Source organism: Mugil cephalus, chromosome 22, assembly GCF_022458985.1.
Source record: "Mugil cephalus isolate CIBA_MC_2020 chromosome 22, CIBA_Mcephalus_1.1, whole genome shotgun sequence".
NCBI classification, from domain to species: Eukaryota; Metazoa; Chordata; class Actinopteri; order Mugiliformes; family Mugilidae; genus Mugil; species Mugil cephalus.
The window spans coordinates 15,493,525-15,520,979 of NC_061791.1; the positions used below are offsets into that span (position 1 = coordinate 15,493,525).

At 40.9% G+C, this 27,455-nt stretch overlaps 1 protein-coding gene across 2 annotated transcripts in view; it reads right to left on the reverse strand.

Annotated features, from left to right (window-relative positions):
- ano2b (anoctamin 2b) overlaps positions 1-27,455 on the reverse strand; it is a 67,702-nt gene that overhangs the window by 11,031 nt on the left and 29,216 nt on the right. The window contains exons 15-25 of one of the 2 annotated variants that reach the window (XM_047575803.1): positions 26,827-26,916; positions 25,611-25,694; positions 16,733-16,807; positions 15,363-15,564; positions 14,706-14,817; positions 14,489-14,546; positions 14,270-14,370; positions 11,090-11,232; positions 7,388-7,540; positions 6,495-6,547; positions 5,626-5,804 (exon numbers count right to left, since the gene is read on the reverse strand). In XM_047575803.1, the coding sequence (XP_047431759.1) occupies positions 5,626-5,804; positions 6,495-6,547; positions 7,388-7,540; positions 11,090-11,232; positions 14,270-14,370; positions 14,489-14,546; positions 14,706-14,817; positions 15,363-15,564; positions 16,733-16,807; positions 25,611-25,694; positions 26,827-26,916 (1,250 nt within the window). The remainder of the gene's footprint in view (positions 1-5,625; positions 5,805-6,494; positions 6,548-7,387; positions 7,541-11,089; positions 11,233-14,269; positions 14,371-14,488; positions 14,547-14,705; positions 14,818-15,362; positions 15,565-16,732; positions 16,808-25,610; positions 25,695-26,826; positions 26,917-27,455) is intronic. The other variant, XM_047575804.1, reaches the window with a different exon arrangement.

The window sequence follows — 27,455 nt, forward strand, 5'->3', positions numbered from 1 at the left end:
CACACATGAAAAAAAGAAAATTCCTCTGAAGCCCAGATAGATTAAATGAACTGATTGAGCTGTCTCACTAAGTACTTGACTAACAGTATAGAAATAACAGAGGGAGGGCGAAATGTGTGTGTGCATTGTGTGTGGGTTAGCGGGGTCTTATGATGTCTTCTCCTTATACAGTCATGAGTGAGGAATGTTGCCTGCGAGAGTCAGCTCTTCTCTCCCTCTCATTTTTCTTCTTTGATCTGTTCATCGTTAACTCATTTCATGCCAATATTTTTCAGCATTTACCCGTAGCTTAACTTCCAAACTGAACTAAACTGTAAAACACACTCTCGTCTTGTAGTCAATATAACTTAACATGCTTAGGTGACATTACATATAAAATACTGCGATTAAATGACTATTTTCTCCCTCTTCCTCTCTTGGTGGGTGTGTGGGGATTTTTCTGGACGCTCCATGTTTGGTTATAATTGTGGAGCTTGGCACCAAGCGGAGCATCTAACTCAATATTCCTTCATAAGACATCTCAATGAGATTAGGGTTAGTGTGTGTGCGAATGTGTTCCTTAGAGTTCCCTCTGCCAACATAGAGTCTCCTGGGACCCAGGAATAAATTTGCAGACAAACAAGGGTCAGACTATTCCCATCCCTAAAAAACACAAACATACACAAAATAGACAGAGACCACGGTTGCTGTCAGGTATCACTCTATCAATCTACTGGGAGCATTCTAATGTTTGCACGAACATTTTTTACATCCTGTTTACTTTCCTGTCATGTGCAGTCTGTGAATTCCCATTGGACACATGGAAAAGGGGCAAAGAGTGATACAGGACAAGAAAAAGAACAGATCCAAATTAAAAAAAACTTTAAGTTGGTATTCCAGTCAGTGCACATGAATTTTTCTTACAAATTGTTCAGGTGCCTTTGTGTGTCATTCTGACAAATGAATGAAGAGATTTTTAGCCAATCACCTCTACGTCTCTACTTATACACCAGTCTATTGTTTGGTCCGACACTTTGGTTCAGACAGAAATTTCGTAACAACAATTTGAAGGATGATCAAGGAGTTTTGTACAGATTTATTTTCCCCATTGATTTTTCTTAACAGTTGAAATTTACACAGCAGAAAGCAGAGATCAGCCAATTAATCGGACTGATATTTACAGAATAGAATATTAGCAGAGTACGTAAAAAGTCCTTGTGCTCTACCTCTTTCTACCTCTTTATTTTGTATGCATAAGAGCAGTAAATGATCTTAGGCCCTATTAGCACGGGTTTAATTTTACCTGTGGACCTCCAGTAATTTCTAATAATCAGAGAGGTCGTCTGTGATCTTAATCCTGTGCGAATGGTCCATGATTTGTAAAGTAAAAATGACACCATAAATTACCTTCCATAATTCTCGTAACAGAGAAGTCCTCTGATGAAACTAATCCAGTGCGAATTGACATCTCTGTGATTTAGGGGTGAGTTTTCACTTTTTCATGACTTTTGTTTGATTCGTCCATACCTAAATTTCTCAGAAACCTTTGTTTATGTACCTGCAAAGTAATGGCATTCCCATCAACCTTGGTCTTAGTCGCATAGTCATTTCCATTTCCTACATTCTATTTTCCTACATTGGTGATGTACAATTTGTACAACTGTGTTACAGAGTAACTTCTCATATACTATGTAAATGGTTTGGTTTTAATAAATCCTGTCATTACTTTATTTCCAGATTCTTAACAACATTAATTTGACAAAACCTAGAGTTAAAGCTCAACCCAAAAGGGGTATGTTAGACATCTTAATCCATTTTAGACATAGCTCATGCACTGAGTAAAGAATAAAGACTTGCTGAAACCTGGCAGAAATTTTAGAATAATACATCCCCCTTTATCCTTGGCCCTCAGTTGACTTCCTGGTGATTAGGGTGTAAGCACAGCCAACTTCCTGTCAGCTCTCAATGAGCACTATTTTGACGTGAAGCTGCTAAGTGCCAAAGTCAGGCAATCTGAAAAATGTTCATCCTAGAAGAGACAATAATTTGATATTTAGACTTTGTAGTTTCCTCATACAGGTTCACATTTTTGTTTTAACTGGTCTCCATGTTTTGCAGGCATGTTCTTTTTCTTATTTTCTGGCCAAATCACTCATTGATTTAAAGTAACTGACGTCAATACGTGTCAGGATTAAACATAGTAAAAGATGGATCTCTGTAAGGCTGTTCTTTTGACATGCTCACATGGAGGTCGGATGTCATTCAGATAACAGCATTGGTTTGTTGGGATTTAATCATCGGTAGGGGCTCAGAACTAAATCATCTTTGAAAAATGTTATTGTAAGAGGTTCGGATTTGGTGTCAGTTTATGTTATGCAATGAAAAGAAGTACATCCATTCCAAGTGGGCATTTCCACACATGGAAATGTTGCAGCAACATCTAAGATAATATCCATTACAAGTGAAAACTGAAATGTAAGATTGTTTTCTGGCAGTCTCTGACATATAACAGACAGTTGGTGTACACCAGTGAGCTGGAATAGGCAGGATAGAATTACCTTGGAAGCTGTTTAATGGAAAGCTGTCCACTGGATCACCACATGGCATCCATCAACAACAAAATATTTTTAGTGTTACTCAAAGCCAAAAGCCAAATTTGTCCACAGAACATAAAAATAACTGGAGCAAGTGCTATTACAAATGTGATTGACAGGTAACTTCAACTTACTTCTGGGATGTTATTAGCTCAAAGGATTCCAGGGGGTAGTCTCATGTGATATGTCACAATACTGATAATAGTATTTAGTATAAATGTACTGTATATACATAGGTTCTGCACTCATACACTCATACTCTTAAAAAGGCTTTGATGTATTTTCTCTTTTTTGGACCATTCTCTGTAAACCCTGGAGATGGTTGTGTGTAAATGACAGAAGATCAGCAGTTTCTGAAATACTCAGCCTGTCTGGCACCAACAACCATACCAAAGTTCAAAGTCACTTAAATCCCCTTTCTTCCCCCTTCTGATGCTCGGTTTAAACTTCAGCAAGTTGTCTTGATCACCTCCACATGCCTAAATGCATTGAATTGCAGCCATGTGATTGGCTGTTTAGCTATTTGTAACTGTTATTTGTAATTGTTAACAAGCAATTGAACAGGTGTACCTAATAAAGTGGCAAGTGATTGTAGATTGCCCTTTTCTATAAGTATCTTTAAGCTATTGGCTGTGATTGTTTTAACCACCAACAGGATTCATAGTTTACCCACAGTTCTATTTAGCACTTCAACAGAGGATTCAGTGGAGAAAACATGATTGCGGAGATGTACAGTGATTCTCAGCCCACTGACGCAGAAACTGCTCTTCAAGTTCCTCGCAATGCTGCTTTTAAATGTGATTAAAGATTTAAAACCTTGGTGGTTGGCTTCTGTCACACCCACCATTAATGTAGCTATCCATCCATCTATTCATTCAACTGCAGTCCCTCAACCCTTCCTTCCCTTCTGTGGTTTTTCTACATCTTTCCATCCTGTCAGACCCCCAGCACTTTTCTAACTCGACTTAATAGAAGACTTATTGCTTTGTATTCTTATCTGATCATCTGTCCAATTAGACGTTATATCCCCCTCTGTCCACTGTTTGACACTGTCATCCGTCTATTCATCAAACCATGACCTCTTTTCTTCCGACGTGCATGTATTCATCCACACATCCACAGCACCAGAGCTAAATGGGTCAGAAAGATAGAAAGAAAAAGAAAGACACAAACTGTCTGGAGCATCTGACATCCAGAGCTGAATCATTCGCCTTGAGCCCAGAGGCACTGCCAACAACATCAGAAGCTAATACACGGCGATAGACACAGTCGGGCCATGTACTATACGGCACCGCAGACACACAAGCCCTTCTTAGAATATCATCCAGCCAATTTCACGGCAATAAGTGTTTCAAGGCGTACAGTATCTCGCCGTGTTTCTGACATGACGTATCACATTGCGTTAACACAAAGACTGTATTCTTGCATTGTAATTCTTTGCTGTCTTATGTAACGGCAGGTCAGCCCCAACTGTCTGTGGGCGCCGGCATCCATGACCTTTTCTCCTACAGCGTTTTATATTGATATTATGAAAGAGATGCTTGCCCAGAGTGATAATGCACCGAAGACACAATAGTGCACTGTCTCCAGCAGCTACCAACGTGGGGCATCAGTGGCATAGTGAGAAGATCTTCCAGATCCGTTCTGACTGTCGTCCGGTGTGTTTGTCAGTCTTTACAATCATCACATTTTTAGCTAAGAGAAAAGCTTAATGGTACAAGTGTCACAAGTTTATTTGACATGCAACTAAGTATCTGAATTCTGTGTTTTGGAGTTTTATCTTTTTGCCCAGATTAAATGCAGGAGATTTAACCCAGGGTCCAATTTAATCTTCATATCTTGTTTTTTTGTTGTTGTATTTTCAAATTTTACGACTCTGAAGTCAGTTGGACGTTTCCCAGTCTCCCATTGATTTGTACATGCTAGACCAGAGTCTTTTATACTTGAGAAGCATGGAGAGTGTCATCTTGTTTCAGGGAAATAAATGTGTAAGGGAAGAAGAGGCGTCTACTGAGACGAAGGATACACGGGAGGTAAATGTTGTTTCTGCTGGAACATGAACATGATTGTTCATCTGAAGCAAGCAATCACGTGGCACTCACCAATAAAAGAACAAGGGATTCTAACCGTTTTCTTTATCTACTCAAGTCAAGAGACTCATAAAGACATCAGCAATGCTACCTTATCTGATATTAGCGCAGTTCATTCTCTAAATCTAGAAATGGACATTTTCTGAAGGTCTGGGTTTTAAAATAATTTGCAGGTTTGTCTGAAATTAATAAAGTTCAGGTCCATCTAATAGGTCTACCATATCCCACCTTGTTTATACTCCTGCGCATACTCTGAATGAGGCTATACCTCGGTAAAGTTCCACTAGTATTGCAATTTTTCCGTTTGAGTTCCTGGTCAGGATGCAAATCAGTGTCTGTAATTCTACAAGACTACCTGCTTTAAGTGAACACAACTGCCAAGACAAAGACTGATTCGGAGCACAAAACAGAAAGAACAAGTTCTTTTCTTTACTAAATATTTCATGTGTGACAGCAAATGCTCAGAGCAGGGCCGTCACTGCTAAATCTTCCAGTGTGGCTGTAAGAAAAGGTAAATGTTATTCAGCGTGCTCCAAAAAAGGCTTCTGAACGAAGGCTCAAATAAAAACACGAGATTTGACTGGGGATGAACCAAAGCTCTGTGAACTAAATAAGAAACACACACACATCCGCTCTCCCTCAAATCTCTCGGATGTAATGGTTACTAGCCTTGAAATATGCATTTTCATGGTAGCTAATCATTGTAAATAAGGACTGAAGAGGACTGTGTGTGTATTGGTCAGGTCAAAGTCATAAGCAATGACAAGACAACGTAATGCTATTTCATCCCCTGAGACAAAATCCCCAAATTAAATTTCTCTGATGTAAAAATAAATGAATAGGCCTGACTGTTTTGTGGAATGCTCGCCAAGTCCTCCACCGTCAGGAAACAGGGAAAACTATGACAAAGTCTACAGATAGCCGTCTGTTAGCATGCGTGTCTACGTATGTGCCTGTTTTACCGGCAGACAGTGATGTCTCCAAGCTCGGAGTTCTGCGGCGCCGTGCCAGGTTTGAAGTTGGACACGTTGAAGAAGGAGAGCGTGTGGTCAATGAAGCCGTGCATGGTGCCCGTCTGGCTGTACATGTACTGGTACACGAGTCGGGGGATGAAGTCCGACGTGAAGGATATGACGAAGGCCTCCGGAGACAAAGAGACAAAGGGAGAGTCAAGATGATGCCATAAAACTTGGGATTTGTCAGCTGAACTTTTTAGTGACGGGCGGGATTAAAAAGCATAAATAAACCTGTGTATTTTAAGCATTTTTGGGTTTAATATATTAATTCAGTCCGCACATCTGATAGTAGAGGTCCACAGACAAAGAAGGAGTTCTTTGCTGTGAAGCTCCAGGGGCTGCTACAGTGCATGTATGTGTGCCCAATCTCCCCCTGCTCGCATAAATAAAAACTCCTGCTGCTTGTTTATGAATCCGACACAAATCTGTTTAGTATTAAAAGAAAACGGAATAGGATTTGGCTAGCCGGCCAAGGACAAATCCCAAACAGAATTTTCCTGACAAACAAACACAAACATAAACACAAACACAGATCACAACCACCTCAGATCAGAATATTTTAGATATGATTTGAGAATCGCATAAAGAAAGATTCTTTATTCTTCTAGATTTAATGATAGATGTGACATAACTGCCATTTAATCTTTTTTTTTTGTACTGTGTTTAAAAGTAACCCGTCGGTATCCCCCTCCCCATTGACCTGGACACAGTTTAAATCGCATGGTTGAGAAACACAATTTTCACAAAATAGTGTTAAAACGATAAGTCGCCTCAAATGATAAGTGATGTCCCATGGACACGGCATTAATACTTACATTTATAATGACTGAGAATTTGCCCATTCCACTCAGTATGTTGTACCATATACCTGGAAGAAGAAAAGAAGCACAAGAAAAAAGAGAGGGGTATGTAAAAGGGAAAAGACAGGACACAGATTAGGATTTTGACAGTCGGATAGCTGACATAATAAATTACTCTGTGTGTATGCATACATTTTCCCATCATATCATGTGAATAACCGCAGCTATTCACGGTCATTCACAGTAATTCAAGGAGGGAAGCAACAATCAGTGCTTTCACGACAACTATTAATTCCATAAAATGTAAACCTCATAAAAGGAATAATGAAAGTCCGTACAGAATTTGAAGACAATCTATGCAATAGTCTCGACGCTAGACATGGAAAGAGCAAATACTATTTTTTGCAGGTTATAGGGCAAATTTTTGACATTACCCTGAGGAATTACAAAGTGAGAGTGAGAATTTTGTTTTTTGTAAAACCATACAGGTACATGTCAACCTAAAGCTGACACAGTGCATGACCTTTGGCAAAAACTTAGCAAAACCCTTTGAAAGACTTTGGGTAAGGTGGTAAAATTCATAGAGGTCAAGGTGAAATGAAGAATACTTTTCTGCTTAAAAAAAAAGAGAGAGAGAGAGAGAGAGAGAGAACTTTGGAAAGATATGAAGTTTCAGCCAACAGCAGCAACAGTCTAGTGTCAATTCAGCAGTGAAACCTGCCTCGCTGCCCGAAGCCACTACTAACCCTAGAGAAATTTAATGAGGCAAGGTGTCAGTAGAGTTTTGATCTATGGTAATTCACATACTTTGTCATATTTAGAGGGAAAAAAACAGGTTTAATGGTTTTGCTACAGAAATCTGAGTCCCTAACAGCTTCTGTCCAAATGTGTCCAGAATATGAGCTTACCGATGTCTTTCGCTCGTGCGGCGATTGGCCTGCGCAACTCCGTGACAAACTTCTTCGCGTCCAGTCTGATCTCAATAACGTTGTTCAACAGGGCGAAGAGAGGAGCCAGTGGAAAAGAAGCCACGAACAGAGAGACGAAACCAAACTGGATGACTGCATAGAGAGAGGGGAATGATTGTTACATGCTAGCACACGCACACGGTATCTTTCAAGAAGTGTACAACTGAATCGGTAATCATAATTAAATCAATCTCACTGCTGTGGTGACACGGTGTTTACATTCATTTGTGTCTGTAAGTGAAGGCCACATCATTCCCACTGCTTTATGATACACTTTATGGTTTCTCAAGGTCGGAAAGATAACATAATGGGTGATACGTTCCTCCAGCAAGGTCTAATAAAGTTTGCAACAGATCATCTTTCAGTCCAAATCTAGTCACATATTGATGTAAACTGACGCATTGACGCATTTCCTTTGTGAGAAAGTTTTTCCGACTTTCGGAAAATCTTGAATCTGTCTCAGAATGTTATTACAAATCAAGTCCGGTGTGGTTCGCAGTAATTATGAACCAAGGCCACCTCTGCTATTTGACATCACGCGAGCGGTTGGCGTGAGACAAGGAATCAAACTCGCAACATCTGAAGCGCATTTCCGACACAGCCACTATGACGCCGTTAGACTAACTTCCGTGAGCGGTGATCTGTGTGGTCAGGAGTCACGCCGTCTGTCCAGGCCCTTACAATTAAACACTGCACTACACCAGCAGAACTGGGACGCCTTCATGACTGAACAGTGTGCAGCTACACCGTATGTGTTTGCGTTCCTTGTGCAAATCCCCCTGACTGGATAGCTTGACACGGTATCCGAGTAACCATTTAAACGAAGGTTGATGAGAATTTATTGCATTTAAGTACATCACCATCAAATACAATGATGCCACACAAGCAGTCCAGAACTTTGTGCATCAAAGTGATAAGGGGAATGCCACTACTGTCAAGTTTAAAAGTAGCTCAGTAACTGGAAACCTAGGCAATTTAACCTAAGGAATGGATAGTCTCCCTTTGAGGAACTTTGGCTGTTTATATTAATAATAGTGGATTAAATCCTTAGAGGCCACTAAATATATGGTCTAGATCAAACATCAAGAACTTTATTCTCTTCTCTAGTTGGCAAAGGACAAGTCCATATAACTTTCATTTAGAACTTCCACAACACAAACAAGATGGGTTTCCACCATGAATAATAGTTTATCAAAGAGTCTGATTGGTTGGACAAAGTGAAACCAGGCTGACCCAGTGGCCCAGTGTGAAAGCTGTGGAGCAATAGACCTTTCTTCTGTGTTGATTAATCTGAATTCACCTGCTTCCTAAGAATGTGAGAAGGAAACCTGAGAAAGACAAGGCAGTCCGCCTCACTCTGGCGGATGCTCTGTTCTGAGCAGTGCAACTTTAGCAGTGTGGGAACGGGGATTTCCAGCGAGCGGGAGACTGACGGCTTCACCTCGGCACGTCACGCAGAGACAATGAGCGGCCAGGAAGAAAATACGACAGCTGCGCTAGAAGGCAAGCTTAGAATAACCCGGCGACCTACCTGAGCCGAGGCTGACGGGTACGAACCAGACACTGTAAAGACGCACACATACCTTAACACAAGCACCAGGGCTCACGAGGAAGAGGCACAGAAAGCACATAAATAATAATAAATGAGTTAACGAAAATGCCTAGACAGCTCATTCGCACCCTGACAAAAATGTGTGTGTGTGTTTGGATGTGGAGTTCACACATTTCTGACATTCCTCACCGTGCCCCGCACTGACATCGGCCCGGTCTTCTTTTGCTTTTTCTCGACCTCAAATGTGATTTTCCTCCCACTTCTGTCTGTCTCAATGCCACATGAATTCGCCTCACAACAACATCGCAGCACTAACCATAGTCGAGATGCCACCAAAGGTCTAAAAGTCCTCTGATGTCTCCAGTTGCACAAAAAACAAAATGTTTCTTTTTGATACAATAAAGTTTCCTAACCCTTCTTGGTGCCAAGAACATTTCCCATTAAAAGATAAAACATCTATTTACAATTTTGCCAAACTCGCAATGTTTATTTTAACAGCTGTTGGTTTTGCCCACAGATCTTTTCAGTTTCTAAAGTCAAGCTTGTTGCTGCATGTTCGCTGAACTGCTGCGGCATTTAGCTTCAGGCGGCCAGCCGGAAACAATTAGGGTTATAAGGCCATGTCAGCTGTCTTCTTTCTGAGACTATATGGCGGTCAGCACATACTTCTTTCTTGTGTGAAAATTGTCTAGTTGTCCTGTGTCACTCAATTTTGTCTTCTTTTATTCTTTGTACAAAATTAAAGTTAGGGCAGCATAATCATTTGTGCTTCCAGACACATTTTCACTATGAATTAGTTTCCTCTTAAAATACCAGAGGTTAATCATGGCTTTGGCTTTATGGTGCAGAGTGTAAAATTTAACATAACCCTGGTACTGTGTGAAGCTCAAACAAGTGTGACTACTGAAGAGTGCAAATACAAAGTAAATGGAAGTGACGTGATTTTTGATTAGGTTATTTAATTTGTCCTTAAGAAACAATAAATCGTTTAAAAAGTTGGACGTTGCCACTGGCTCAGAAAAGTGGAAAGCAAGTGGCCCCTCAATTCCCCTCCTTGCTCTTCCCTCTCATTCAAAAATAAAAGAATGGCAAACACCACCATCCATATTTTATACACGGTGCATGTTACAGACTTATTGTAGTTTAAAGGGCTGGAAATAAATATTCAGATTTTCATTCCAGTTAGTTCTTTCTCCAACATTAAAAACATTTTAAAAACTAACAATAATCTTTTTTCCTTTTTCAAAATATCTCATTTTCTCATTTTTCACATTTCACACTGTAGCTCCAGTATGTGGTTGCATTTTTGTACTTTGTTGTACTTGAACCTAATGGGGCAGGAAAAAAAACACAGCGAACCGTTGTTTGAAATCCTGCTGCATGTTTTGAACCATACTGCTGATATTATGTATGTTTGTGTAAGGACCCGAAACATCCGTAGTCCCTCTGCTTGTTAGCCAACCAACGCAGCGGCCTTCAAACATTCTCACAATCATGTTAATCCTACGTAAACATAGACATTTTAAAAGTTCTAAATAAAATCAGACAAGAGTTAAAAAAAAAAATGAAGTCGAATAGCACATTTCTTGCCAATTACGTGCCGGCCTATTATGCATATGTATGAAATATGTAGACCTAAATACACAGCTGAGATTGATTATACATAATGACAAAAACATCAACTGCATTTCAGTGTTTACATACTGTGGTCTGTGGTTGGGGACGTTAATGTATTATTTTATATAGTGTACGGCGTGTGTTGAGCTCCACAGTTTTGCACTGACTGTTGGAAAACAATGAGATATAAACAGAGGTCTGCTGTGTCAAATTTACACACTTCTTTTGGGGTTACAGTCTCCATCACCTTTACTTTGCTTGATAATCGTACACAAAATCAAACCAAACGTGAATACATCCAAATCCATAAATGTGCCCCCGGAGCACATTTACCTGGAATGTCCTCACAGATACAGATCATGAAATAGCTCCCCGGGATGTACAGGAATGCTCATTTTAAAAGTATGTTGTTGTTGCCGCTCTTAATCCCTGAGGCTTTTTTTCTGTGTGTGTGTGTGTGTGTGGAAACGTACTCATCTCCATGTATTCTGGTGTGAGGCCTTCGAAGGGAGCCAGGGCGTAATCCAGGTTCCACTGCTGCGGAGGCCTCTCCCCCTCGCTCTCCTTCTGAGCTGATTCTTTATCCCTTAATGCACGCACCAACTTCTTCAGCTTCCTGTTAGCATGGAGGCAGGACAAGTTGAGTGCGATGGAAAAAAATAAAAATGGAAATGCCTTGTTTTTGTTCTTTAATAGCAGGTCAAACTGGGTTTATTATTAAAAGATGGTCGTAATGTATCAACGTTAAAATGTTTTATGCGGCACCAATAACACATCTGGATGAGGGACTCTAAAATGCTAATTCCAATGAAAAAGAAATGCGCCTCGCAAATATACAACACCCGTCTTTACGTGCGCTAAACTCTCTCTGGAATAAACAGAGAGAAAATCTCCGCTTGTGAAACATAATAGCCAAACGGGTATTTATGACACAATTTTAGTGTAAACCCGTGCAGAAAAGCTGGCTGACATGTTCAGCTGAGATGTCAGGCTATATGATGCTAAAAAACTGGGAACCCAGATGGAGTTTATGAGTGTTTAGTTTAGAGTTTAGAGTATGTTTTATTTGTGAGAACGGTCAGCACTGGTGACAGTGTGTGCAGTGTGTTTGTACCTATGCCTGCGTGTGCTGCTTGTGCTAATAAAAGCAGCTAAACGCTTGATTGCATTATGTGTGTGGTAATCATAGACACAAGGGAACTTGAGTGGTAGATGCAAGAGAAAACATATTTCCTAGAATGACTACATCAAACACACACATTAGTAAAGTATTAAAGTACATGCACGCACTTTCTTAGCACGCACAGTCAGTAGCCACTGGTCTGAGTAGAGATTAGAGGTTTCTGATGTAGGTCAGGACTCATTTTTCTCTCATTACCTTTACTTGAGGTCTGATCTGGCGTCAGATCTGGCAGTAAATCAGCCGTGGATGCCTTGTGAAGAATTCAAGGCATCCAACCAAAATCTAACCTGACATCCTGTTGGACACCAAGCTAGATTACATAAAAACACCAGACTTTTCATTCACCCAGCAATACTTTGTATTAACTTCATATTTTAATATGACTACTGATCAAACAGATAATTAATGCAGTTCTAAGCAGGTTTAGCTGAGAAATGCACGGTTTATGCTTCAATTTGACCAGCCCAGGACATTCCCAGACCCCGACGCCGTAGTCTGATGTGCACCTCCCCAGAAATGTAATTACATATCGAGGTGACGCAGACCACAAGAGCTGTGATTGGTCCTCTTGGTATTTCCGCTTTACTATGTCAGGCCGCTTCTCCATCCCCATAAAAAGATGGAACACATGGAGGAAAGGTTAACTGAGGCAGTTCAGAGATACAAACATCTGTATGACTAATTTTTGGCCAAATTTTGGCGAAAAGTGTCGAAATTTAATAAACCCGATTGGCAAAAATGCATCGGCTAGTGTTTGGCTGGCGTCTTTACAGAGCGAGGCAGACTGACGAGTGCACAAGTGCTTGCGGCACGGTAGCATAGGCTACATGCACAGGCTATGTCCCGTGGAGGCATGAATCGCACTTAACTGACAAACGATTTCCCTAGATACTTTCCAGATGTAGTGTTATATTCAGGTGTAGTCCGACTCAGTTCTTATCTGGATACAAGCGTGCACTAGTCATGAGTCTAGTTTTCACGCTAATTTTATGATGGGGGCGTGCTTCAACAGATACAGCCAAATAAATACCTCTGGATGCAGTTGGACAGTTCAACAATCAGTCAGAGCCATCAACTCAACTGCCCTCAGCTGCGTATAATCATTGTTGCTCTTTTGTCCACCACTGCTTAAAGCCTGTCTTGACTGGTCCAGCAGATGTAATTGGCTGACCTCACCAATGTAACACACGACTAACACAAAAAGACAAACAACCATTCACACTCACATTCACACCTACAGCAAATTTAGAATCACCAATTAACCTAGCAAGCAGAAAATAGGTAGGAGAAGTAGTCATTGGTCTGCGAAGAGAGACTTCTCAAATTTAAGTTGATTCGCTGCATACTGACAGAGTGATATGGTGTCCCTCCTGTACAAGGGAGAGTCTTGTTGACTCTCACTTGTGCAACCTGTGCTTCAGTTCAAATCCATTTTTAATGACTTGATATGTAATAATGAGTCAACAAGACTCACTTGTTTTTTATCTCTAAGAGTGGGAATTCAGAATGACGTTGGCGTGAAGTCCCCCGAGACTTGAATTCTCTTTGGGAGGATGAGCAGGTCCAGCCCACAGGCTTTCAGGCATCTGAAGAAAACACTTGCTGGGGATCTGTTGTGTCAGGGAGCAACCTAAACCAGATGAAGCTGACACGACCTCAAAGATCCTTAGGGGGGCAACCTGATAGCCGAGGGTCAAATACGATTTAGGCGTATGTGCTCAGTGCAGTAAATCCTTAGTTTTGATTCCCAACCAGCCAGCCCATGTGCTGTCAGTCCCCTAAAAACTGATTTACATTTTCACATCTTATCAGGTATAAAATGCCCATTGTCAGTTAATCAGATGAACCTCCGGTGTAGTGCTTTCACCATTAAGAAGCTTCAGACGCTACGTGGTTAGACTCCTTCCTAAATATGGGGAGCACATAATGGAACAGGTGTATGTCACTGAAAAGGTCCCATTTTCGTATGCACACAGAGGATTGTGGGTACTTCAAGAGCACTGAGTATCTGTATATAAAGGCATCCATTAAAATTGTGAAACAGAAGAACTCAGTTCCTGGCAGAATGTGAAGGATCTCAGACACAGTGTGATTTTACTGGTCACTTCCCAGTCATAAATCCTTTCAGAGGATGAATGAGAAGCGGTTCTTCGGTGGCTGGTATGTCCATGGTAGGACTGTATGTGCTGTGGCTTGCTGATCCCTCGAGACGCCTAATAAAAAGTTTGATGTGACTCACCTAAAGGGTCAGGGGGTCAAGCCGTTCGTACAGCAGTAACAGTGCAGCCTGAAGCTATAAGGCACATCTGTTGTGTAACAGTTGCCCTAAACTGACCTCAGACCCTTGGAATTTGTACGGAAAAGGTATTAAACAAGAAAGTGTACCACTGTACCGGCATGAAGGAATGTTAAGAGAACACAAAAGGAACTCAAGCGATCTCATCAAAAAGGAGGAAAGTGGTCGACTTACGGAATGCCAATCTCAAAGATGTTGTTCTGGATGAGCTGCTTCCCTAGCATGATGATGCTCAGCTGAATGCACAACTCAATCAGGCAGCCTCCCGGAGCACACTGAGGGACACACATTTACTTTGTACTTACATTTGGACATATATTCATTATACGTGTATATGATCTTAATAGCTCAGAAAGGAGACGAGAACCATAGATTCAAAGAAAAACAACAAACCTCCTCCATCCGGTAGTCATTAAAGACATACACGTAATTTCCGGGTCGACCTGCAAACCTACAGAAAGAGAAAAAGACAAACAATAAGGAAACACCAAACACTCATATACACAAAGGTTAAACGTTCCTATATAGAAAAAATAAAGAAGTAATAAACTCACTATTCAGCATTGAAACAAATCTGGAAATAAGTCTTTTCTCATTGTGTGGGCCTTACCGTCCTTTGAAGAAAGCCACGTAAAAGATGGGAGCGTACGCATTCATAAACTTGAGTAGGAAGGCTTTCAGGATGAGACGCTCTTCAAAGTTGGTTTCTGTTTTAGGAATCTCTGAAAAATAGGTGGGGGCAAAGTGTAGGAATGAGTTGGCATGATGTTGTTTCAGTCAGGAGGTTGCAAAGAGGGTTACAGAAAGAAGATTTAAACAAAAAATTATGTCAGTTAATTTAATGTATCTGTTTGGTTCCTTGTGATTGCACGAGAACTGTGGTGATTCTGTCAGTCTGAAAAAAAGTTTTTAAAAAAAGGATAACCATGCTCGAAGTAGGTTGAATTACCTCCCTGTCTCACCCTCCCTCACACTTCCCACTTCCCATTTTGTTTCCTCTATTTCAGAGGTTTTTAATATGAATGCAAACCCCTTAGGAGGCTGATGGGACGACTGGAGCGTGAACACATCAAAATTTTATCAAACTGTCCACCAAGAGGTGTGCAGAGGCTACACATGTTGTGCAGTTGCAGTAGCAGACAACAGATTGGTATCTTCTCATATAACCCTAGACAAGAACAAGAATGCCATGGCTTGTTTCTCAGTGTGTTCATGTTTTAGTTCTTGGAGCTGCACTACTTTAAACTGACTGCATGCATCTCTGTACCTAGCTCCGTTAGCCACAGCGCCACAGCTCCATAGATTTCATCAAGGATCAGGATAACCACCAGGTTGATGATGACCGCAGTTGCCGTCACCGTCACCCGAACGTTGGATTTGATATCCGGGTCGGGACTCATCGCCATCAGGGCCGACACTGTGATGCGGTAGACGATGACGCCGAAGACCGCAGAAAATGTCAGCCCAAACTGAGAGCAAAGAAAGATAAGAGAGAGAAAACAGAACACTCGCTGACTGGTAGTGTGTACAATGATGGGGCATCAACTAACAAAATGCAGTGAATGAGCAGAAGAGCAATCCAAATCAAAGAAGTATCTGGTGTGACCACCCTTTGCCTTCAAGACAGCATCAGTTCTTCAAGGTTCACTTGCAAACAGTTTTTGAAGGAACACGTCTGGTAGGTTGTTCCAAACATCTTGGGGAACTAACCACAGATCCTCTGGGGATGTAGGCGTCCTCAAACCCTTCTATCTCTTCATCTAATCCCAGACACACTTAATGGAGTGGACTTCTTGTTCTTCTTTACGCTTTAGACAGCTCATAATGACCTTGGCTCTACATTTGGGGTCTTTGTCCTGCTGCAGAATACATTTTGGGCCTCCCTGATGGTATTGCATGATGATAGCATTGCATGATGATAAATATCTGCCTGTATTTCTCACCATTAATCTTGACAGAAGTCTTGCAAGGAACCACCACCATGCTTCACTGTTGCTTGCAGACACTCATTATTGTAGCGCTCTCCAGCCCTTCAGTGAACAAACTGCCTTCAACTACAGGCAGATATTTAAAATTTTGAGCACCTGCTGCCACCTGCAGTTCCTAAGTTTTCATGCATAGTGACTCTCTTGAAACACTTGTTTCCGTGTCAGATGTATGGATTTTTGGCTGCAACTCTCCCAGGAAGACCACTTCTGGCCAGACTTCTCCAGACAGTAAATGGGTGTACCCGGGTAGCCCTTTCTGCCAGTTATGAGTTGATGGCACTACTGACCATCTTCGATTTTGAAAGGAAACCAACTTGATGTGTTTTTCATCTGCTGCACCAAGTTTCCTTGGCTGACAACTGCATCTACGATCTGACAAGTGTACCTATAAGGACTGATCCTGACTTAGATTTTTCTTTTGTTTGCTCACTTTACATTTTGTAAATTGCTAATGATAATAATTATTATTATTATTATTTCCATTTTTGAAAGCATTCTTAGTTTACAGCATTTTTTCCACACCTGCCTACTAGTACTAATACCGTGCTAAGTCATATGCTTATTTAAGTACAATAACTGTGATTTATTTCTCCATCTAAAGCCCAGCTCTCAACCTCAGACACAATTAATCTGCTTTTTATATACTTACCATAAAGAGGATAGAGGAAACATTGATGAAGTATCCAGGAAGACGGTCTTTCCAGGTCAGCTTCTCTATGGCAGACTGACAAAAAGGATGGGGGGGTGGACAAAGGAGGGGAAAGTTGCCGGTCATTTATACAATGGTCAGTACTTCCTTAACATTGTTGGGAAATCAAAAATTTCTGCAAAGCACACAGTCTCTCACAGAGACATTTCGCAAGAGAGGTAAGAAAAAAAAAAGCGTTTCACTCCGCTGATTAAAAAATAAATCTCATTCTCTCATCAGTCTTCCCTTTTCAAATGGTTTGTGAAGACTGACCGGAGAGTTGACGCAGCAGCCGAACAGCAGTAACATCTGATACCCACCACATCCACAGGAAACATTACAACATCTCATAAAAGATCTCAATTGCCTGTTTTACAATCTGCTGCCTAACTTTGGAGACCAGGTTGGAACAAATGTTTTTATACCATAGAACCTCACACTCAAATGACCCCAGTTAATGTAATTTACTGATTTTCCCAGGCACAATATGGGAACATTTTCTAAGCAGTACTGAAATGAAAACATGTCATAATATGGACTGATACATTGGAGGACATGGACTAGTTATGTCATTTTTAGTATATGTTGGTATGGTAGGAAGTTATTTTCCCACATTTTTCAAGTCTAAGGCTTTGAGCTTGTGTGTCTGGACAACTTTATACTCACACATTTACTTGATTCTACTTTAAAATAGTCGTTACATTTTGTGGATAATACAAGTAGTTACAAACTCCAAATTCTGGATTTGTTCAACACAAAAAAAAGAGCCATAAATCCAATTTGTTATTTTCACAGTTCTGTTTTGTATTCATTAAAACCAACAGATTAACTGTCTTCCAGTCATGATGCTTAGCTAAGCCAATCATTTTGTTTCATAGACAGTTTTCATAAGTGACATTAACTAGTTTTGATTTATCCATCTAAATCTTTCAAAAATACAATGGACATAAACTACTTCAAACACTAGTTGTAGTAAAACATCAAGGATCAGTGTCAGGCCTGCTACATGTTCTGGGCGATTGTCAAATATCCAAACACAATCCTTTTGGCAGATACATCTGTGGGTTCTGGAGACAAAGGGGCAACTAAAGCAGACAGTATAGTCATTCCATAGACTTTCTTGAGACATTTCCGACCGGCTTTGTTTCAACTAGAAGAAGTGCAAATTGAGGACAAGAAAGAGAAGCAGGCAATGTTATTGTTCAATGTGACATTTGACTCATTCAACCCAGCTATATGGACTGAAGTGAACTGATGATTTTTGACTGGCAAGAAAAAGGTTACGAAGTACTGAAAGAGTAAAGATCCAAAACACATTCTTGTCATGTATCCAAAAAGGTGCTAAAACATGACTTTTCTCATATCTGTCGTCCTCAGATATCAGTGTGTATGATCCTGACCTACTTGCGCGAAAAAGGAAAAACAAGCGTACGTGATTAGATTATGGTTTGATCTAAGACCAGGGCAGAATCTCTGTCCTCAGGTGTGTGAACCCCTTCAACCCAGCATTAGCGCTTACAGACATATATACTTACATAGTCAGGCTCAGGCGGATGCACAGAGGAATCTCACACACTTGCACACAACACCAAGCGATGGTCAGAGAGTCTGTACGAGCTCAAGGTGTAGTTCACAAATGGACAGTGCAACAGCACCATCTTGTGAATAAGTTGGGATTGTACATCCTGCAATGCAGGGTTTCCCTATTTCCAGAGACATGAAAAATGTTCAAAACACACAGCACACTGAGTTTTGGGACTTCATGTGTTTTATTTATGGGAATTTGGACCTGCTGCTTCTCTGATTTATGCAACCTATTCTAGTATTGTTTGTGTTCAGGGTTGCTTAAATCTCTTAACGCTGTCTTTTATGATTCATTATAATAATTGATGTGTTTTGTTTCTCTGTAGTACTGTTATGTTGGCCATTTTTTTTTAATACTGCAGTGTTTCCTTCCACAGTCTACAATGCTCCTCATGCTTCCCCAAACATAGGTGATATCACAACTTGCAACACTTATAGCTACACCTTTTTGTTAAACGACTGTTAGTCTACTGCAGCACGGAAGCAACTGAATCTGTATGTGAGCAAGTCCTTATTGTTTTACTTGAACATCTAACTTCTAATCTGAACCATGTTGTAGTATAGTACTGGCAAATGACAGCCTTTATGCTTAAAAAAATTAAAAGGGCAAATGTAGCTAATGCATTGGTATTCCCCAATCATCTTATGTAAATTGATCATATTGGTGCATGTGACATATTTAATGTGTATTAAAAAGTTCACCTATATTTTACAAGTATTTCTAAGTATTCCAGCTTATGTATTTAGACAACATTACACTTTTACTGTTAAACTGACTATTGAGTTTTAAGGAGAATATTCTGCATGCAGAGACATCTTTATATTGATTTTTTTATTTGGAGTCACTGAAAACTCCAAATGAGCCACAAATGAACATAAAGAAATGAGCTTTTGCTGCAAAATTTTATTATGTTAACTTAAATATGTGTAGTTTTGCTGTTTCTTCGCAAAAGCAACAGTCAGGTGTAATTAAAACATGTTAACTGTCTTGTTGGACCTGTGATAACAAGAAATTCATTCGCAAATTCAACTCAAAACCAGGACCATTTAAGGGAATATTCCCAGAGTAAATACTGCTTTAAATAAAAACCAAACCTGAATATGAAACCAAAGCAGCTTGTTGTCCCTGGACGTGCGCTATCTGGGATGTCAGTTGAATCAACAGCCGTGTCCTTTCATGTGAAGGCTTTTGTTGGAGCTCTGTTGTTTTGTTGACTGTGGTCATTAGAGTCTGACTGACTCACCATCTGTGCCCTTGGAGCATGCGGCAGAACTGGGAGTCATCATGCGAGTATCGATGGTGGCGCCTCAACAACAAAATAATCCACCACATTTTGGCCTCTTCACTGAGTTTGTCTTGTGCTGATGAAATCTACATCGGCACCCCTGGAGAATTTGGCCCGACTGGGACTCCTCATGGAGGTGGAAATTTTCCACTCAAGTGGAGGTAGTTTTTCGCCACAGTTACGTCTCTGGCAGACAAAAACTAGACTGAATGTGATGCAATATAAAGCCAATTAAAGCTACAGTAGATATAGAAATATTACTAGCAATGCACACTCACCAGCCACTTTGTTAGGTACACCTTGATAGTAAAAGGTTGGACCCCCTTTTGCCTTCAGAACTGTTTTAATTCTTCATGGCATACTTTCAACAAGGTGTTGGTCTTCCTCAGAGATTTTGGTCCATATTGACATGCATCACACAGTTGCTGCAGATTTGTTGGCTGCACATCTATAATGCAAATCTCTTGTTCCACCAAATCCCAAAGGTGCTTTATTGGATTGAGATTTGGTGACTGTGGAGACCTTTGGAGTACAGTGAACTCGTTGTCATGTTCAAACCAGTTTGAGATGATATGAGCTTTGTGACAAGGTGCATTATCCTGCTGGAAGTAGACGTCAGGAGATGGGTACACTGTGGTCATAAAGGGATGGACATGGTCAGCAACAATACTCAGGTAGGCTGTGGCATTTAACCATGCTAAGTTTGTACTAAAGGGCCCCTAGTGTGCCAAGAAAATATCCCCCATACCATTACACGACCACCAGCAGCCTGAACCGTTAATACAAGGCAGGATGGATACATGCTTTCATGTTGTTTACGCCAAATTCTGACCCTGCCATCTGAATGTTGCAGCCAAAATTGATACTTGTCAGACCAGGCAACGTTTTTCCAATTTTCTATTGTCCAATTTGGGTGAGCCTGTGTGAACTGTAGTCTCTGTTTTCTGTTCTTAACCGACAGGAGTGGCACCAGTGTGGTCTGAGGTTGGACGTGTTGTGCGTTCAGAGATGGTATTCTGCATTCCTTGGTTGTAACGAGTGGACGGAAATGCCTTGTTGATGTGACCTCTCACATCAACAAGGCATTTTTGTCCACACAACTGCCGCTCACTGGATATTTTCTCTTTTTCAGACCATTCTCTGTAAACCCTAGAGATGGTTGTGTGTGAAAATCCCAGTAGATCAACAGTTTCTGAAATTCTCAGCCTGTCTGGCACCAACAACCATACCACGTCCAAAGTCACTTAAATCTCCTTTCTTCCCCATTCTGATGCTCACTGTGAACTTCAGCAAGTTGCCTTGATCACCTCTACATGCCTAAATGCATTCAATGGTAGCCATGTGACTGGCTGATTAGCTACTAGTGTTAACAAGCATTTGAACAAGTGTACTTAATAAAGTGGCAAATGGGTGTATATGTGTATTATACTGTAAGAAATAAATGGTTATAATCATAGAAACAACTGTTTCTGGACACATTATTAACACACAAACAGAGTCATCTTCTTTACCTTAGCTGCACTACTGATCGCATCTTTGCTCGACAAGCGGTTATTAATATAACATTCTACATTGTCTCCTAAGACTATAAATAATTTCCTCATATTAATGATGTTTACAAAAGCTGTTAAAGGTTACGAGAGATGGAAGGCAACTACTTACATATCTTCTCACTTGTGTGTTCGCTTTCCTGCATTAGGTCTTAACTGAACTTAATGAGTGAGTTCAAAATTACTTGTGCTAAAAGGAGATTTCTATCAATTTGCTAGAAGTAATTTAAATCAACTTACCGAAATGTCTTCCACAAAGGTGTTGAAGAATGTGGAAAACACCTTTGTTGAAAATTTAACAACTGAACAGCAGTTAGTGCCTCTGTGCATGAGCTAAAAGGATGTTAATAATATAATGAAGAACGCAGCTGTAATGTTCACCTCAAGAGTCCCCTTTAATTATTATTTTTTACCACTTTGCAACTACCATATGCTGACGATGAACTATTATACCTCTGAGTCAGCAGTGAGCATAAAATGAGCATCCTCTCAGTTGACTTTATCGGTACATGTTAATAACTGGATGCCATCACTTTGTCTCTTTAAACTTTAGATTTAACATGTTATCATGAATTGACCTTCTGTACATGCCTGAATTGCTAACAACTTGCCAAAGCATGTTTTAGTAATGGATTTCTCCATCTTTCATCCACATACACGCCGATAAATCTGGGTGGCTAATACTGAAAGACAAAAAAAAGACCTTCAGAGTGAATGTGTGTGTGTGTGTGTGTGTGTGTGTGTGTGTGTGTGTGTGTGTGTGTGTGTGTGTGTGTGTGTGTGTGCGGTTGGTGGGAGCAGCCATCAGAGAGAGAGGTAGTAAATGGGTCAGGTGTTATATTTGGCTAGCAATGTCCACAGAGGACAACCTGACAAAGCCTTCATCTCGTGTCAGACTCACTGACAACTTTTAGTTCTCTTCATCATTCCCTCACTTTTCTGTGTCCGTCACTAAAGCAGCAAATGAAGCCAAAGCAATTTAATCAATCAGCTAATAGAGTAATCAATTAATTATTATAATGAAAATATATAAACATCAGTGTTGTGCTGAGACAAATTCAGGAATAGGAGCATACTAGCAGTCACACAAAAGCTGTGTCCAGAACCTCTCCTTTACAGCAAAGTGCACTATATTTAGCCCTTTATTTAAATGTCTGAATTTTGAAGGTGAAAATTATGCATCCTGTGCGGCTTTCACAAATTCCCACAATGGAATAAAGAGCATGTGCTCCACTTCCCGCGGACAGTCCCACAATTCAAAGTGTGTCACGTTAATGAATGTGATTCTACAGTGCCAGTGATGCTACTATAGAATATGCCTTTTATGTAGAGAGGGTGACTAAGAGGGGGCACATTTAAAAATCATCTGGAAGCTCTGTAAGAGCCTGGCAAAGACCTGGTAGTACTAATTATAAATACCAGACAATTCTCTGTCCTAGTTCAAAAAATGATTTGACAAGTTGTGACAGAGATGTCTGCCAGCCCCTGTAGATGAGACATGGCCTCAGCTAATAAATAAACCAGAAAAATGTCCATCATATTATGTCAAAAAGCTTTTCCTGTGTCAGTGCCCAGAAACCAGTGCAGCCCCTGGTTTATGCTGTGCAGTAGTCACAATGAAATAAATGCTGTATACTAGCAGCCCGATTTTTAAAAATATAAAAAAAATGTGCAACATGCAGTACATACTAGATAAATGCAACAAGCATTTTTAAATATAATCCTTTGATATGATCCTACAACACATTTCCCTGTCTCAGGTAACAAATCAAACCGTTCAAGTCTGTGTTAGAGGGAGAGTTCTATGTCGCCATAGTGACGGTCACTAATCTTACCCCTGGCTTCCTGCCCAGCATGCATCACTCCCACTCAGCTGGCCTCCCTCTGGTTCTCTCCATCCCTCCACTTCTCAGAGTGTCTGTTTATCTGTGCTGTCTCTCTCTTTGTCTTATTCGCTTTGTCTTCTTTCGAAGTCTTGACTCTTTGTCAAAAAGCTTTGAAAGTTGTCACGAGAAACAATTCTGCCAAAGCAGCAGGTGAGGGGAAAGTTACACCATTCAGTAGGCAATTGAACATTTGTCTGCTCAGACGTATTGTCGGATCACAAAAGGTCCAGGTTGAACTGATAATTTTAACTGATGGTGACTCTGTTGGATGTACCACTGAGTCACTGGACCACTAATAATTCCATGTCTAATCAATCAAAATGACACAGGATCACGAAACTGAAACATAAGAACTTTGTTAATTCTATTATTTGGCAGCCAACAAATTCAACAAAAGACCAAACTTCGTAGCTTCCAACTGATCTCTGTGGCTGCGACCACCAGTCCAATTGGACTGATGAAATTCTAAACCTGAAGAAGGTCTTTTCAAACATGAGTCATCATTGAATCAATGAATGGTTGTCAGAATTTCTGACTGTATCTGCTCGTTAACCTTTTGAGCCTGGGCCTGGTGAGCATGGCAAATGAAGGAAAGCGAGTTCAGTTCAACAGGGTTCAGGTAAGGCCTCCACCATGCCTTGATGTTCAGGGTGTGTTGTGGCCATGAGACTAGAGTGATTTCGTCACACTGATTAGCTTAATTAGTTGTGCAAACAGGACTAGCATGCTTTTGGTCTATTCTCAGCCGAGGATTAATTCAACTTCGTGTGCAGACTGTTGGTCTGAGTCTAAAATAACCTAGCTGTCCAAGTTAATAGTGGAGTGCTATGGCACAGAGGAACAACACATCATGCTTTGGTTTTAGCTTTTACACAAGATTTGTTGACAATGAGTGAAGTATGCAGAACTACGTTTCTGCAAGAAGGAGAGTTAGAGATCAATACAAACAAAACAAACAAAGAAGGCTGGCTTTTCATTTCTCATTCTGAACAAGTTCTGTTCTTGTATCTGGTTCTTTTGTAAAGCAATCGAAGAGATCGTGTGAGAAAAGGGATTTCTTCATAGCGCAGTCAACTACATTGTTTGGGTAGCTGTCAGCGAATGCCAATGCTGTTCACAAGCCTCTGAATATCATCAGCAGTAAGAGGTGGTTCATGGAGAACTGATGGCGGCATCTTTTGGTTGCTTCCAACACGAGTGCAAATGGCCCAAAATTGATGGACTCTCATTTTAAGTCTGTGAAGGTTCTCGGTCATCCAGGTCATGGTCACCCAAAAGACGTTGTAGAGTTGTAGAGTTTCTTGAACACATTTCGCCATGGGTTTTACTTGCAGTTTTCCTATTTAAACCTCAATTTCCCGCGAGTCTCTCAGAACTGAAGAAGCTACTTGGATGAGCGGTGAAATGTCTTCAAGAAACTCTACAAGCCCAATTGCCTTTCTTTAAACGCCTTTTTGGCTCCTTTTAATTAATTAACTTATTTATTTTTAAATTGCATGTGCTGCAGCGCAGTATGAATGGGTGACAGTCTGTCAATCCGATCTTCTTTAGCATTCATTATTACACAGGATAAGATGTTACTCTTTGTGCCAAGATCTGAGGCAAAAGACATTCCGAAGCCCAGTCCAACTGAAAGCCAACCAGCAGGCTAGCAGTCAGCTACCACTAGCAACCCACACCAGCTAACTAGCCTAGCCAACAGTAGGCAGTATGCGGCACATCACTGGGGTTTTCAAGTGGGCCCCTCCCTTCACAGATGTTTCATTAAGTTAGGCCCACGACACCTCAAGAAGGCTCAAAAGTGAGTTCCAGTGTCCTGGAGTCACCCTCCTCCATGCTGCCACCACACAACCATGTGACTTTCCTTTCAACCACCAAGAGATTATCTTAGCCCTTTTCACTGCTATCCACCAAAATACACAATTGTGTCGGTCGGGTGTCCAAGCTACCTCTCTCCCCGGAAGGGAAGGGGTGGGATGAAATGCTCACAAGGCATCAAGTCAATGCGACTAGGGAGTCAGTTCTGGTTTTTCTGACTTCCCCATACACAAAACGAAAAATCTAACATGCTTAATCAGAAAGATTATGATTATGAGCGTTTACAGCTGGATTCATTGTTTAAATCATTCCCAAAGTAATAAACTCAGGTAGGACAAAAAAATCCAGGAATATATGATATTCAAGGCAATCATTTTGTCTACATCAATCAAGTAACAGACCCTGAACAATTATATCGTGGTTTTAACTTGAAAAAGCTCATCAAGTTTGAGTTTGCTGTTGCAAGCAAGAAATTGCAGAAAATGCAGAAAGTTGCAGAGGCGAGTACCTGAGGAGCCGAGACTGTAGCAGCCAGAGGATGGGACAGGAAGAGAAGAACAGATAGACAGCAGCCTGCAGGACGGGAAAAGAAAGGAAGGGAGAGGGAAAGGGAAAGGAATGTGAGAGGATGAGGAAGGAGGAGGCAGGAGAGGAAGATGAGCAGGAAAGGAGCAGGAAGGAGAGGGCAGGTGAAGCCGAGGAGATGAGGGGTTACCGGTATTCCTGCAGCCATGGCAGACAGTAGTTTTTGTCTCCATCTGTCCTTCCCTGTCACTGTCCCGTCCTCCTGCTTCTCTGGCTGCAAGACACACACACGCACCCGCGCATAATCACACACACATATATGTACATAGACACACATACTGTATGTATACACACATATATGAAAACAGCACTTGTGCAGAGACTTAAGGTCATTATCCTGCCTTTGTTTGGTTTATTGTTTTTCTAGCTATGTTATTTAGAAAGAAAAAGCAGGAATACCACCCCAAGGTTTGATACTTCCACCAACCAGTCAAACTGCAGAATATCATAGTGACCTTTTCACCCTTTAGATATAAAATATCACGTCATCATTAGGGCGTATTTGTGTCACATTTTGTCATAATTGGAGTTATGGGCAGTAATGTGCCCCATGAGTGACAGTGACCTTTGATTGACAAATTGTAATCACTTTATACTCTGAGTCCAAGGGAACCATTTAGGTCAGATCTGAAGAAATTCCCTGCAGGTTCCCTCCTGAGATATCCAAAGGCATCATGTCTCAATCCCCAATCAGAACAGAGGAGTGTCAGTAGCCCTGGTGTAATTGAATACGATCAATTATTCACATACATCTTGGGCAAACTCAGTGATGCTTTCTCTATTTCTTTGAACACAACAAGCAGATGGCATACGTTGCCCTACAACTCGTGAATAGAACTGTACCTTTATCCCCAGATCAGGACTTGGGATAATGTAGCCATGGTCCTGCATCTTGTGCCTTAATTCCTGCTTTACTCTAACGGAGGCAGGAAGCCATTTGCTGCCACTACAAGTTAATGTGGGCCAACCGGACCTCTACACAATTGACCCAATTTACATAGGGAATCTAGATCATTCCCAACCATTGGATTAACACGGTGATGTTTGCCACACACACACTGGTAACCAAACTATCCGGATCATCCGGAAACACTTGATTCCAGCTGTCGATGCTGAGTGAGAAGGAGTAGTTTCACGAGTGACTGATTCCACAGAATTAACGTACGGTCTAGTATGTTCCAACACAGAAGTGTACTGCTGTATAATACCTTCCCAGTAGTACTGTTGACAGCCAGGTCCAGCTACATAAGAGAGTACAATTCATATTTTGTTCACGCTTCATTAATCAAGAAACAGACTTCAGGTAAAAAGCTTCATGGGGAACTTCAACAGAGCTTTGTGCCTACCTCATCCTTTTTCTTCTTCTTCTTCTTCTTTTTTTGCTCTCTCTGTCTTTTCTGAAGCAGGATGGTCTCGTATTTTGGCCTGGGGTGTTCCTGAAGCAAAAACAGGACGGAGGAAGGGTTGAATTCGAGGACACAATGCAAAGACATATGTTTGAGCAATGTAGCGTGTCCTTCTGGTGGCCAGGACGGAATCATGTCTGGCTTTCCCTCCAAAACCATGACAACAGTTTATCCCTACACTTAAGCAAGTTTTGTGGTTGTAGCCTTCAAAGCCAAACCTCAAAACGCATGAGGGTCTTACATGGACCAATGCTCTCCTAGGTAACCTCTTCCTCCAGCCAGGGTATAACTCATCGCTAACATTGCAAAGAAATTGTTGAATCATCTTGCTTACAAGAAGCTTGTCTTGTAACAATTATGACCCTTTTCTAAACCTAACCAAGTGGTTTTGGTCTAAAACTTATCTAACAGAGTAGGTACCTGTTACCTAGGCCTACCAATCTGAAGAGGGTGATAGCAGTGTTGCCCTCCACCTCCAAATTAGATTTTATTACAGCTAATTTCCACCTTGAGTCTCATTTGCAGGTAAAAAAAAAATCACAATTAAGATAATACCTGTATATAGTGCA